The sequence below is a fragment of the Manis javanica genome, chromosome 15 (assembly GCF_040802235.1).
Source record: "Manis javanica isolate MJ-LG chromosome 15, MJ_LKY, whole genome shotgun sequence".
Classification (NCBI taxonomy): domain Eukaryota; kingdom Metazoa; phylum Chordata; class Mammalia; order Pholidota; family Manidae; genus Manis; species Manis javanica.
The window spans coordinates 4,203,374-4,217,969 of NC_133170.1; the positions used below are offsets into that span (position 1 = coordinate 4,203,374).

At 37.1% G+C, this 14,596-nt stretch overlaps 1 protein-coding gene across 1 annotated transcript in view; it reads right to left on the reverse strand.

The window, feature by feature from the left end:
• Positions 1-210: 210 nt before the first annotated feature.
• The window catches only part of MUC19 (mucin 19, oligomeric), a 102,461-nt gene continuing 88,075 nt past the window's right edge, over positions 211-14,596 (reverse strand). The window contains exons 57-69 of the mRNA XM_073223505.1: positions 14,033-14,110; positions 13,735-13,788; positions 9,228-9,281; positions 8,704-8,754; positions 8,479-8,526; positions 6,970-6,987; positions 5,086-5,117; positions 4,837-4,999; positions 4,452-4,489; positions 2,966-3,076; positions 2,001-2,040; positions 1,238-1,346; positions 211-559 (exon numbers count right to left, since the gene is read on the reverse strand). Of these exons, the coding sequence (XP_073079606.1) occupies positions 391-559; positions 1,238-1,346; positions 2,001-2,040; positions 2,966-3,076; positions 4,452-4,489; positions 4,837-4,999; positions 5,086-5,117; positions 6,970-6,987; positions 8,479-8,526; positions 8,704-8,754; positions 9,228-9,281; positions 13,735-13,788; positions 14,033-14,110 (965 nt within the window). The 3' untranslated portion in view covers positions 211-390. The remainder of the gene's footprint in view (positions 560-1,237; positions 1,347-2,000; positions 2,041-2,965; positions 3,077-4,451; positions 4,490-4,836; positions 5,000-5,085; positions 5,118-6,969; positions 6,988-8,478; positions 8,527-8,703; positions 8,755-9,227; positions 9,282-13,734; positions 13,789-14,032; positions 14,111-14,596) is intronic.

Sequence of the window (14,596 nt, forward strand, 5' to 3'; positions counted from 1 at the left end):
CACAGAGTAGAAGGGGCGATGCAACCAGGGTAGAGAAGGAGGAAAGAGAACAAGAGCTGTCATGGTCCCTCCTTGCAGCCGTGAAGGAAAGGAACGCACGGGACAAAGGCCCCATTCGATGCAGGGTGGACGGAGAGCTGTGACACGACCCAGCTTCTCCTCGCCTTGTAGGGCTCTCACAGCTGTTGAATAAATACAAATGCTCACTAATTGCTTGCAAAGTTGTATTTATTTTTTAGATCCAATCAACAAGAGAACAAAATACCTTACAATAATAACTCACTTTTTGAGTGAGCTATGAATGCTTAGCTACTCTCACTAATGAATGGTTATTTCTGTTCACTCATAAAATAAATATGGCCTGTTCCTACTGGAAAGTTAATGCTAGCATTATCTCATTGTTGAGCATATGTTTGAGCAAGAACACGTCGTGATGTGCCTGTATCTGTAAGGTATCACTCCGCCATCCGGACAGTCAAGCTCAATTTGTCTGAACTCATACTTTTCTTCTCGGCAGCAATGGCACGAATTTACCAACTGGAAGATTTCATAATTGTAGCTAGAAGAAAAGAAAATTCAGTGATAAATGTTTTGGGAATGTCTTCTGAAACAGACATCAGCGCTCAGATTCTAACTGTCTAAGGGGTTTAGCAATCCTTCCGACCCATTAATTCTTTGCCTACACATTGCACTTCCCCCTTCACTATGAACTGCTGATGTGGATCACTGATTATTGGTATGTAAGAACAAAAGAAATCCCAAATGGAGACTAATAATCTCATAACTAGAGCACTATGGTGCAAACAAAACGAACAATACAGAGTTTTAAACATATAACTTAACACCAAATGATTACTCTCCATATAGTAATCTGTACATGAAAGTGTATGTAAGGAAAACCATATTATGTTATGTCTAAAATGCAAGTGACAGTTTAAACATGCACCTTTAAGCAAGAATATTTGCTTAAGCACTCTCTGCAATCACTGTGTGGAAATAAATATATTTGCCATAAGGGCATCATAATTGATATATTTAGAAAACTACTTCAAAGTGAGTCATCACTATTGAAAAGGTTGACTTTATTTCTCAGATCTTAATATGTCAGATGTTTGTTTCATTAGGTCCTCATCATCAGTTTCTCATGTAAAAAACTGTCCGTGTAATGTTTTAAGAGCTCAGTTTCTTCCAGGATGTCATAAAGCGAATGCTCGGTGCACGCCCCACGCAAACCCACCTGATGGTGGTTCTGCACTCCCCCGTGCATCTGGCCATCCTGACTCTTCTCTTACAACCGTTGTACTTGACGGTCACATTCACGAGTGAAGTCCTGCATTTTGTGTTACCTGAGACAAAGCGGGCAACGGTTGGAAAGGAGATTCGCCGTGAACGACGAGCAAGCCTCGGTTCTGCCGACCGTGAGGCGGAGAACAGGTGCTCCGCACTGTCACTCATCGGACCGAGCACCTCAGCACCCAGCGCAAGGTGCCTGAGGAACACTCAATAAATGTCATCTTCCTGTACTGCTGTTGTAATGATTATTGCTGTTATTATTCATAGGAGAAGGGCGAGGAAGGAACAGGGAGAAAGGGGACAGGAAAGAAATGGGGGCTGGGAGGGGAAGACAGAGGGGGAGAGATTGGTTTTGACTCCCATTTTCTTGTTGCCGATCACCCTTGTGACCTAACATACCAACTGAGAACGTAACCTCCTGGTGTTAGGAGAGCAAGTTAATTTTTTTTCCATGAAAATTGAAATTTCTCCCATGTAAAAATGACTGTTTTTTACTGGGAATAATGCTGCAGCCAACATGAAAAAACAACTCTAATACATTATGTACAAATACCAGTTCTTCGTTTATACCTGCATATTGGATTACCTGTTGTGTTAAAAGCACAAGAGACTTTCTATTAATGATATGCCATTTTGTCTTAAAGAAACACTACATTTTTGTCAATAGTTCACCCATTTCCTCTATGTAGGAAGCTTGATTTACTCACATGTATAGCAACATTTTCTTGCATCATAGATTCTGTCTTCCTACAGGGGTAAGAGGAAAAGAAAAAGAACTGAAAACCTGTACTTTTCTGTAAATAATATAACATTTCTTGGCTTGTTGACAGGGCATCACAAAGGGGGGAAATGGAATAGACAAATATCCTATCACAGATCCAGTAAGCTTGAGTGGGGAGCATAGTAATAAAAGTGAGATTTAATAGTTACACGAAAATTTTCAACAGTGGGTAGAAAGGGAAAAACAATATATCACCTAAATTCTTCTTTAAAATAAAATGCAAACAAAAAAATTTACTCACCTATTTTCATTGAAAAACACTTTAACAATAATATTACTACTACATACTGTAAGGGGCTCACAGGCAGGATTTTTTACCTTAAACACGATTATAATCTCAAAACTATTAAATGTCTCAACATAAAAACACACTAAATGTTAAATCCAATATTGGAGTTGTAAAATAAAGTTTAACTTTTTAATCAATTATATCTTCAGAAAGAAAAATTAGTGAAGTTAAACCTTCCTTATATGTAAAATGTAAACATTCACTAATACAAAATCTTCACCATATTTTGGGGGGATAAAAAGGAAGACTGTAACAGAAAGAAAGATCTGAAAACAATGCGTGATTATATGATGCATTTGCATTTCCATAGAAAATGATTAACTTGAATCCATGAGATGAGCCTTGGGAAAAAAAGTAGCTGTTTTTTTTTTTGGTTTAAAATAGCAACATGCAATCTCCGGTAACTTACTTCTAAATCTTGGACATGAAAAATACACTTGGACATAAAAAAAAGTGGACGGCATATCTGAAATGGGATCGCCAAGAGACTTATGTCTCTGCACCAGACACAAACTTTTCCAAATCAAAAAGACAGGCTGTGCCTATGTCCATTCACATGAGAGGGGCCTCTGGTTGGCCCATGACTTCAGAAGATGACTTACCTCTACACACCAGGACTGCTTTGGACAGGCTTGGACCAGGGTGACCAGGCCGCTGTGGCGGCAGGAATAGGAGACGCATGGATTGGTAGGGTCATTAAATGAAGCTCCGATCTATAGGGTGGGGGTGGCGGTTGTGGGGGGAGAGAACACAATAATTATTCACCTTGATTTCTCATTAGCGTTGACTGTAAAATGTGCAAACAAAATTCAAATTCATAATGTTCAGTGAATTTCCAGAGGCACTTTCAGCCACTAGGCTAATATTTAAGATAAGGTGGGATGAAAGCCCTTTACTTCCATCAATAAATTGAAGTTCCTCACTTGAGAGCACAGAATGTATCAAGATTCTCAATCCTCAAATGAAGATTCACCTGTAGTTAACTCTATTATATTTTTCAAGTACTTTCAAGAAAGGTTATTTTATATTGGGCAGGCAATTGACAAATTGTTATGCTCTGAATTCCAGAGAAAAAGAAGAAGTTGAAGTGGGAAAAAAATGGCACAAAATAGGTCTATTAGAGTAGCACAAATAACAGGTCCCACAGACATCTGACTTTTATCTCTACTGATGTTCCTATACTTTTAAAGCTCCAAAAATTGCTTTATAATTAATTTGTGTTCAAAATTCAAACACCAATTTGGGAAACTGTATTTATTTCAGGGCCTCAAACTACAAAATGAGCTTTCTGATGAACTGGAATTTTATTATTTCAACTGTTTGGTATATGCACGAGTAGAGGTGAAACTTTTCCTTTGATCTTTAAACACCATCCTATTTTATGTTTAAAAACAGTCCTAGAGTCTAAAGTCAGATCACCTTTGGAAGCTAAAAATTAAGAAGCCCAGATGGGAGTTTGAGTGTGATAAATGAGTTATTAAATTAAAACTCTCATAGGTCTTTTATGTATCCCCTAATGTAACACAAATATCTTATCTTATATTTTTTAAGTATTAGTATCACCAGTTCAAATATATTAACATCATTTTGAGGATCATCTGGTTTTTATGGCTTCCTGATACTTTTTCCAGAAAGTTAAAATTACTTTTCAAAATGCAAATCAGTTGTCAAAATCTGGCCCTGACTAGACTGCATTACTGTGACCACATAATGGGGTTCTGGTCTTTTGGACTGTCCTATCTGATCTCTGACAGTTTGGTCATCTGATCTTTCTGGTTATAATGACAATTTAACTCTGTTCATAGGTTTGAATGTCACGAGGCTTATCTTTTCCATCTCCTGAGACCCTTGGAAAATTTTATTCAGGAGCTCTGTTACTTAGTATCTAATGATCAAGTATATTTTCCCCTCCAAAGTGAGCCATGCTGAGTGTTACATTTGATGTTCTGTTTAAAATGAATATAGGAAAAAAAATGAACACATTCTGTTTCACCATTACCTGTGGCTTTTTCATGTGATAAGCTGAAAGAGCCTGCATTTATTCAAAACAAGATTAATAAAAATACTTTAAAGTAGAAACAATCTTACCCTGTAGTCAGTATTGTTAAAAAAACAAGTTCTTGGTTCTGAAAAAGAAACACATGATTTTATCCTAAGTTAAGCACTGTAATTCTTTTTTTTATTTACAAAATAGAAATCATATATGGGATCTTCTTTATCAGCCATTATAATGTTTCCTCCCATAAAACAATCACCTCCCTTTAATCTACTGATCACATTCATAACTGGTAATTATGGGTTTTCTCTAGTTCAAAGATAGTAAGTTTTAAGAAGGCAGGTGCGGAATCCAGTTTTGTTTAACACACCCATCTTGTGTACTGTTTGACACATATTAGTAGCTCAATAAATATCTCTTGAATCTGTGAATAAGTGAACAACAGTTCAATACGACTAACGTATTATGAATACACACCACAGCGTCCAATTTCACAGCAGGTATCATCAGCTTTGAACTTTATAAGCCGCTCTCCGGTTCTGCACTTGGGTGGAGAAGGGCACCGCTTGCGTTTACAGTCTACAGTCTTTGCAGCCGTACACTTGCATTTGTGGCAATTGACAGTCCATGTGTCTCCAGGCTATGGATACAAACCAAGTTCAGACTTCTTTTTAAATGCAAGAATGACAGCAAATTTGGATTAAAGTAGAGAAAATCTGTACTTACAGATTTCCTTTCTCCCAGTGGACCGCGACAAACTGGTAACATGAAATGATAAGTGCTAATTAAGTTTGGCAAAATATAACCATCTGTTATTTGTAGATAACTCTCAAGTGGCCAACCCTATAATTGGCACTAGGATCTCAGAGGCACACAATTAGGGAGGACTCTGTAGTGTCTACGGTGAATAAATCACTTTTACCTACTTTGAGCAAACTGTCCCTGACAAGCATCTCTCTCTCTGTTTTTCTCTCTCTCTCTCTCTCAATCTCTCTATCTATCTATTTATCATCTATCTATCATCTGTCTATATTTTTCCTACTTTTACAATTTCCAGCAAAGGACAATTCTTGGTTTCTCCAGGCAGTGGTCAACAAATCTTATGGGTACTGTTTTACAGTCTGACTCCTGTCTCCACGACCCTCTAAGTCACCAAAACTTCATAATTATCACATTTTTAACTCTCACAGTTTTGGGAGAAAGGCTCTCTTTGTTAGCAGCTCTTCCTTCTCCCTCTCATTTTGTCTCTCTCCCTTCCCTTGGTACTTGCCCCAGCCTCCAGAGGGCCCCCTGGAACACCCAGGGGGTGGCCCCCAAACTTCCAGCTCCAGTCCTGGACCCCCTGACCTAGTAAACAGCACTCCAGCAGATATCTAAGAACTTCAAATTTGACGTGCACAAAATAAGTCGTGTCATTGTGCCCCTAAAACCAGTTTCTCATCTAAACTGGATTCTTCCTGCTAAGGACTGAACTAGCCTTTCAATTATTTTAGCTTAAAATTTGGGAGTCATTCTGATTCCTTCTCCATCAAGTGGCACCCAATCTACTGGAAAATTCTCTATCTTCCTCCTTACTTCACCCCTGCCCCTTCCTGGTCCTGCCTGTTACCACATCATGCCAGGAACTCATCATCTTACCCTCTGGCTTTTTCAGGAGTTACCTTGACTCAGACCTCTTCCTAATTCAATCAATTCTCTATACTTTAGGTAGAATAACTTCCCTAAAGCTCAGTTTTCATCTCATCATTGCTTTGATTAAAAACTTATGATGTGCAACCAATATAATATTGTATATCAATTATATTCCAATAAAAAAAACCCCACTTTTGACGGCTCCTTATATTCTTGTAGTTTCTGGCATCTGCCAGAATATTGCTGCAGCTGCTTTACCAACCCTGTCACACTTCCCTCATGTACATACCCTGGACTACATATTGTTCTCAAATTCCAACTTTAAAATGAAATACTGAGGATCCCTCCAAAGTATATAATACATGTAACATACATGGGACACATAACATATACTTTCTATATTTCTATTTTATATTTTTTACTATGAAATTTCCATCCTTACATGAAAATTGCCTGTATTTCTTTGAAGCTCTCCCTTCTCTCAGCATATTCGAAGATCAGGGAGTGATTTCTGTGGGTGACTTCTACGACTTTCTACGGAGCACATTCACTTGGTTTGAGGATAGTAGGAACTCAAAGTCCTCTACAATTGCTGAACTCTGGTTAACCTTAATTTTTCTTACTACAATTCAGTCCTCCACATAGCTGGAACTATCTAGTTTTAAAAATACTATCAAGTGGGAACATTTTGATCAAGACATCATATAATTACAGAGACACTGCCTACCTTCAGTCAGTAGGTAAACTCTATTTTGACAAAGTAACAAGATACATTTATTTGGCTCCATTAGTTTGCATGAGAAAAAAGACTATCATTCACTACTTAGGTGGTTAATAAGAGCTACATGCATTCACTTCAAATTTTCCTATTATATAACATTTCCATAGCTAGCAATTTTTATTGGCATGACTTCTGAAATTTGATTTGTAAGAACCGCTAATACAAAATGATTGATTTTCAAGTGGAAATATTCTTACCTGGAGGTTGAAGACATGCTGTGTAAAAAAAACAACAACAACTCATATTAGTCTCTAGAATTATTGGAATAGTTTTGGGATAAATATAGTTATGTAATTACTGAAAATAATTGGCTACGTTACTAGTCTTACAAACAGACGTCTCTCCATCTCTCTCCCCTTTCTGCTCCTCTAGGCATTTGCAACCCTACCACTAAAGAGTGTTCCCTTTGGGTCTCAAGTTTTAGTGGGAAAGGGAAATGAGAGTCTAAAGGAGAAAGGCGGAAACGGCGAGGTAACCTCGTACTTCAGCGTTTTCACGGGAGACAGTTCTGATGAAAAGGACAATAAAATATGTCATCAAAGAAGGAAAAGGATAGCTCAAATATAGGAGAAATAGAAGTATTATTCAATTATCTAGTAGTCATTTAAGAACTTTCATCCTCTTTTGATCTTCTTGAAATATTTCAGTCTTGCTCTATCCCCACCCCCACCAAATGGTTTAACCTGGCTATATGGTCCTTTCCGAGCCCTCACACGTCACCTACTTTGGTCAATCCAACAATTCACTTGTAAACTTCAAATTCTATTTCCAAACTGCTAAAAAATCCACTCAATATTTTAATTATACCTACCAAGTGAAAGGCTGACCTAAAATCAACAGAATATTTGAGAGGAACTTAACATTTCAATGTTCGGGTAAAGGGACCCCAACACCTAATAAGTACAGAAAAATGGAAAGGAAATGAGAGACGTGGGAGTTTGGGGGATCAAATGTCTTTGTTTACTGGAGGAGGCTAATGTAATCCCCAACTACGAATGCTCAGCAGATCAGCAGAAACCAGCAATAGAAGAGAGAATGATCTGTGAGGCATAAATACAGCGAAGATCTTCACTGACCAGACTTTCAAGAGTTCAGCAAAGGTATTTGTAAGAAGAGGGACCACACAGAACAGCCATCTCCACATTGTCACCAGAGCGATTTCTCTAAAACACTTACTTGATCATAACATTCCCTTCATGAAATCCTGGAGGGGGTCCCATTTCATGTAAGGACAACGTCTCTTAATTAAGTTTGGAAATAAGGAAGGTCTTCCCTGAACTTCCTTGTACTTCCCTCTCCAGTCTCGTTTCTTCCCTGAACGTCACACAATCATTACCAATATAGGTTGACTCCTAAATGCATGCTGTCTCATTTCTCTGCCCTTTCAAAGTCTGTTTGGCAGGAATTCCATCAGCCAATGTTAAACTCCATCATCTCCTTTCTGATGCCTTCACTAAACATGACCAACTAATAAGTAGAAATTGACACTCTAGTCTAACTGCCCCTTCCTCCTGGGGGCCATAATTGGTGTACATGTTTTGGGGTTAGCAATAAATACACTCTATTACACAGTATCTGTGCCCGTGATAATTTCCCCCCACTACACACAAAAGTAAAGAAATGGCAAGGTCTGACTATTTGGGTCAGCTATTAAAAAAAGCTAGTTGCATATGTAACAAAGACATTAGGACTTTTCCCGTACTGACCTGTTTGATTTTTAGTTTTTTTATCTGTTGTTGCTTCTAAGGTGGTTTCTGAGGAGAAATAAAAGGATGGTGTTGTCATTTTAGTTATTAGAATAACGCGTATAGACATCAAGTCTGTGTGTGTGTATGCGTGTGTGTGCACAAACAGCGCACAAATTCGTGCTCAAGGAAAGCTTGTGTGGAACAGACAATTCATTCCAGTACATTTGGGTCATTTTGTTTTACCTTTGTGGGACACATGGGAGCTTTCGGTGATTCCAACTGACGTTGAGGAGCCTGCAAAAAGAAATATTTTTCTAAAAATCAGGAATAGCACATTTTATAATCACATTCTCAGAGATCTCAAGCTATCTAACCAAGTCTTTTGGAGATGAATTCTGCTGAAAGCGTAACCTAAAAAAATCCTAGAAAGGAAAAAAAAAAATTCCCTAGTTGAACCTCAAAGTCATGGTCCAAGGGGAAACTGAGCACGATCTTCCTGCGCTCTCTCTCCCACTTCTTCCCCGTCACTCCACTCCTGGAGCTCAACTCTGTGTGCATAACCACGGGCACGCGCATCGCTGGAGTCCCGTTGCCAGCATTCATCTCTGGCAATCCATTCCCAGAGGCCTGACTCCTGTGGAGCCAGTGACTGCTACGGGAGGAACCAAGAGGTGAGAATGGGGGACCAGAGTAGGTTTAACTTCAGAGAAGCTGTCCTGTCTTCTGCGATGCTGTCAGCCAAGTTCACTTACCATTATTTGACTCACCTGTGGTGGAAATTCCAGGAGCAGCGGTTGTTTCAGGAGCTTCACTGGAGGTACCTACATGGAGCAGAGAAGAGCAGTGACCTTGGCCTCTGAGTAGCATGTCCTAAGACATCTCCACATGGAACAAGAGTCTCAAAGCTTCTGGAGAGTTCTGATGGTGCACCTATTCATGCTAGCTCACGCTCCCATCCTTGAAACACAGGAGGCCCCTACATCAGCAACAACTTACAGAAGTGAAGTGAATATTTTCCCATGACCTTTGTAAAATTTTCACTTATGGGTTCCCTTCTCTAAATGACAAGAACTTTTTTCACACTTAACTCTTTTACTTTGTATAACTTGGTTTCTGATTCTCCTGTATTTGTTTTTGGGAAGAGAAGTTAAGACAGAGGCAGGGAAAATAAGAACACATCTGTGCTGATCAAGATGGCCTCAACATTCCTCCCAGTTTGACTGAAGTTTTGATAGGTTTCTTCCTGAGTATAGGCCCCTGGACTCCCTTTTCTCAGAGCTTTTACTTTAGAAAACTCGCAATTCTAAATTCTTTCTCTGCCCAGTTGAGATGTAAATCTTTCCCCAGCCTTTGGCCAGTTTTACAATCCAGGAATGTCTTTCTCAAAAGGGAGCTATCAAGAACAATAGCAGCCCTATCTCTCTGTCTCTGTGGGAAGGTAGGAACCTAACCTCCTTCTACAAGCACAATTAGCAAAAATGGATGGCCTAAACCAATAGACCAATCTGTCCTCTAACACCCTAGAGTATTTCACCCTCAACTCACCCCAGCCCTTCAAAACTCCCCTGCCTTTTGGTTTAGTAGAGTTGTGTTCAAAATCTCACTCCCATTGCAATATTCTTGACCCCAATTAGAATGATCTTAAATGCAGTTTTCCTTGTCTGTTTAACTTCATCTGGTCCAACTTTTACAGTTCAGGTTTGGCAGTCATTCATACTGACAAGTAGTGGTTACCAAAGGAATAAAGAATCCACATGGCTGATGCGTTTGCCATTCTGAGAGAGAATGGCCGACCACAGGACAGACTGGATGGTGGCACATCAGCCTTCCTGGGATCGCCTATGGAGGTGAGGGGCATTCTCTATTTTTAAATTCAGGGCCACAATAAACATATCGGTTCACTGTCCAGACTTGGTGATTTACTTCCCTAGCATTAAATATCACAGGTCTCTGGGCCTTTCTCATGTTAACCTGTTTTACTTCCTAATGGCAAGAAATAGAAACAATATTTGTGTAACTGTATTTAATTGTATTCAGTGAATAAACTCACGACATCTGAAATCCAAGTTTTGAATAAACTTCCAGAATTAACTCCATAATAATTAATGATCTCTGCTTCCCTAAACAGACCTATATGAATATATATGGCCTCTCTCTGACACCGGGGTAATAGCTTGAATGTCAAAACAGGAAGTGTTTCTGGACTCTCCTCTTAAGAATTACAGTATAAAGTTTGCCCCCAGAGGAAATGATACAGTATTCATAAATATAAGCTTTTTTAAACAAATATCCCCATGAAAAGACAAAGGCAGAATACAAATTAGCAGGAATTCAAGAGCTGCCAACTCCACTTTCACTGCTATGCTTCCAAAAATAGAAGTTATCATTTCTAAGTGTGAAAAGAAAGTAGGAAGGGACAACAGACAGTCCTAAAAACATATCATGTGCTATTGCTCCAGAGATGGGCCATCTTCATGGAGCTTAACTTCAAATGGAAATGCTACAAAAGTGCAAAGCGGGAACTATTAGGAAAGAGTGAGATACTCTAAAGAGAGACTTCTTTTGCTTATCTTTTAAAACTGTTAAGTTTGGCATCCGTGGATGTTGTGCTGCCCTTGTGTAGCTCGGATTAGCACATAGTCTACAGGCACACGCCTGATCATCTACATTTGCCCTCTTACAGCACTGAACTATGTTTTCTACCTTTATCTTGCATCTACCTACCAGTTCAGCATGTTATTAAAAATAATAATAATAATAATAATAAGGGAGAAATGTGGGATTCACATATAAATCAAGTATAAAAGTCAAACGAATATTCATATTTGACCTGATTGTTTATAGTTCATGATGCGTGATCAAAACCGAAAGTTTCTGTGATGACTGCCCTTGCACTGTTCACCATGTAAGAACTTATTCACTATGTAAGAATTTGTTCACCATGTAAGAACTTATTCACTATCTAAGAACTTGTTCGTTATGCTTCAGAAGATCGGAGACTGTTGAGAATTAGGCTTGGGGTGGGTTACTGATTGTGCATTGAGCCCCCTATACAGAATTTTATTGTTGTTAACAACCATCTGATCAATAAATATGAGAGATGCCGTCTCAAAAAAAATAATAATAATAATCACATAGTTCTCTTCAAATAGCCAAATTCTACACTGTGTTATGCCTTATGACCAGTGCCATCTGAATATTAAGGATGTTTGTTCCCCAATTAGTCAGTGTAATATAATGAGTAAAATGGAATACATGGAAAAACAACCTGTTAAGTTTAAAAAGAGGCAGCAGTATGTAATAAGAGCTAAACATTTTCATGAAAAGGATAAAAGACAACACTAATACTCTGGGAAATACAGTACTGCCTTTTTCTTATACAAGGAATATTTCTAAAGTTAATTATGATTGATTCTGTACATTTCTACACAATCAGTACAGAACTATTAGGTAAGGGATTTAATACATCTTGGATACAATTTTAAAAACGGTTAAGATTAGAAAAAGCAAAAGCTCTATGCTACCAAAATTTAATTTGAAGTTCATGTTTTACTAATCTGACCTTTAGGATCTATGCTATATTTTCCATAGTAGTTACTGTAAAAATTATTTTTTCAAGTGCACATTTACAATCTTGTATTTCCTTACTAGTTACTTCAGGCTGTTTTGAAGGCACTGAAATTTAAAAACACAAATGTATTTATGAATACACACTTTAAATTTATCTCAATTCATAAAGATTAACTTGTATTAAAATATAACTTGGGGAGAATTTCAGAACCCCCTTAGGTGTTTTCCAGTGCTCAAATAGAAAATAAAGAAATACTATTTCAAGCCACATATTTTTATCATTTTAATTTCAACCTTCCTACAAGTGAGTTCTGGTAGAATTTTGCTATCTGAGCCTCAGAAAGGAAAGATTAAATTCATGTTTTAATTAAAGAATATATTTGAATTTCATTTTAAAAATTCACTTCAGTGCTTCAACTGCCAGGATATATAAAATTTTTTATTAAAAACAGAAGTATGCTATTTCCATAGAGGTTTATTTTAGAAATTCATCAGGGTGAGCCATCTCCTGGGAGAGAAATTATAAAGTGATCTAAGGAATCATCTGTGAATTACTATTATCAAACTAAGAACAAAACCATTGCCTCTTTCCCAGCTGAACTATTTACACATGTAATTCTTGTTTGGTTCCATTTAATTAAAGACTAAAGTCTTGAAAACGGAAAATACACACACAATACACTGAGCCCCAACAATCACATACTAGAGCCACAGCATGCATTTATAATTAGGGTGTTCAATATGTAATATGAAGCACACCAATTCATTTACATTTATGTGACCATAGATGGAATAAAGAATAACTATAAACTTAGTCTGAATCAAATTATTGATTTTCTAGTGACTAGTTTGTAAAATATATTTATATAAGGAGAATTTGTAATAATATAATAAATGTAGCATAAATCTTTACTAGAAAAATGTATAAGCAATCTATTCCTTAAATAATACACAATTTATTCACTAAAGCCTACGGTCTGTTTCATGACCTGCAAATTGAGAAATGATGTCTTTCTCAAGTACTATGAGTATATCATGGTCTGGAATCTTAATCATATACTGTAGTTTTGATATAAAGAAGTAAGTCCATTTATTTTTAGGGAAAATTGCCTTATAAGTATTTGTGAATTTTACATCAGTTTGGAATAATTATTAAAAGAAATAAACTTATACAATTTTGACTTATAAAACAGTATTATAGTTTTGTCAAATAAAATGCCCTGAAACATGCTGTTTTAGAATGGCAAATGCCAGTTTGTCATTATAGAAAAAAAAAATTTAAACCTCTTTTTATGACCTGCTGCTATAGTTTTTACAGTTAGAAGGGGTAAATTTTAAGTTTTGCAAATATTAAAAGCTAGCTTTTATTAGTGGGTCATTAAAGATCATTATATATGTGAATTAGAGGAGAATGGCATGTGGTAAAAAGCACAGTCTTTGGAGTCAGTAAACAATGCATAAAAATATCTGCTCCACTATTTGATTTACTGTAAAACCTAGTCCAACTTAGGTAATATCTTTTCTTAAATTCCTCCTGAGTAAAATGAGATAACGATATATATTCAAATAGTCAGATGACATAACACATGTAATGACATTGTACTTATTTCATTGGTATTGTTTTAAAATATTTTACTTTTTTAAATTGGCCAATGAGCATAAAAACAAGTCAAAACATACATCTGGCATCTCCTGTTTACTGACCAGTAGTGGGACTTCCTAGTACAGTTGTTGAGCCAGGAAGAGTTACTGTGGAACCTGAGATTAAAAATGGAAAGTCATGAGCAGTGTGCTTGTTTTACTGGGACACACCCTGGACATTTGACAGTGGAACTACGTTGAGTCCAGGTGCTGTAGTTCCAGCGCCTGGTATGAGAGCATCTAATAAATAGCAGATGACTTGGATCTGATTTTCTGATTTCTATACAAACAATCCATTATTACATTTACTAAAAACTTGAAGTTGAGCTACAACATGAGCCGAGTTACCCTTCCCACTCACCTGATTTTCCAGGTGTGATTAATCTAGCCATTCTTTCACCTGCTTTAGTGGTTTCTCCATATTCTTCTTTAGTTGTACCTAGTTAAAAGGATATTGATTATTGTCTTTACATGCTTCATTACAGTAAACCTAAATTTAATGCCATTACAGTAAATTTCAAATTTAGATCTTAATAATAAACCCAGAATGTTTTTTAATGTAGAGAATAAAACTTTAATAGAGCACCAGTACTATATAAACATGTACAGGTAGAAAAATAAATCTTGTGGAAGTATCCCTGAAAACCCAAAACTATGCATTCTGTACAGCACTTGCTGATCACTTTTGAGATGAGACTGCTTTGTGGATCAGTCTATTGGCAGCCTGGTCAGTTTTCACACATTTCAGTTTTTATTCCTCACTTTAAATAGATTTGTTTCTCACGATTAAACTTGTTACTTATTAGTGAACATAAGAAGTTGAAAATTACACTGTCACTAATTAACTTTTTTTATTGTTAAAGCCTTTGTAAAGCAATCAGTTCCCCATATGGACTATTTTTGTCAAGTAGTGCGTTCGTTGCTT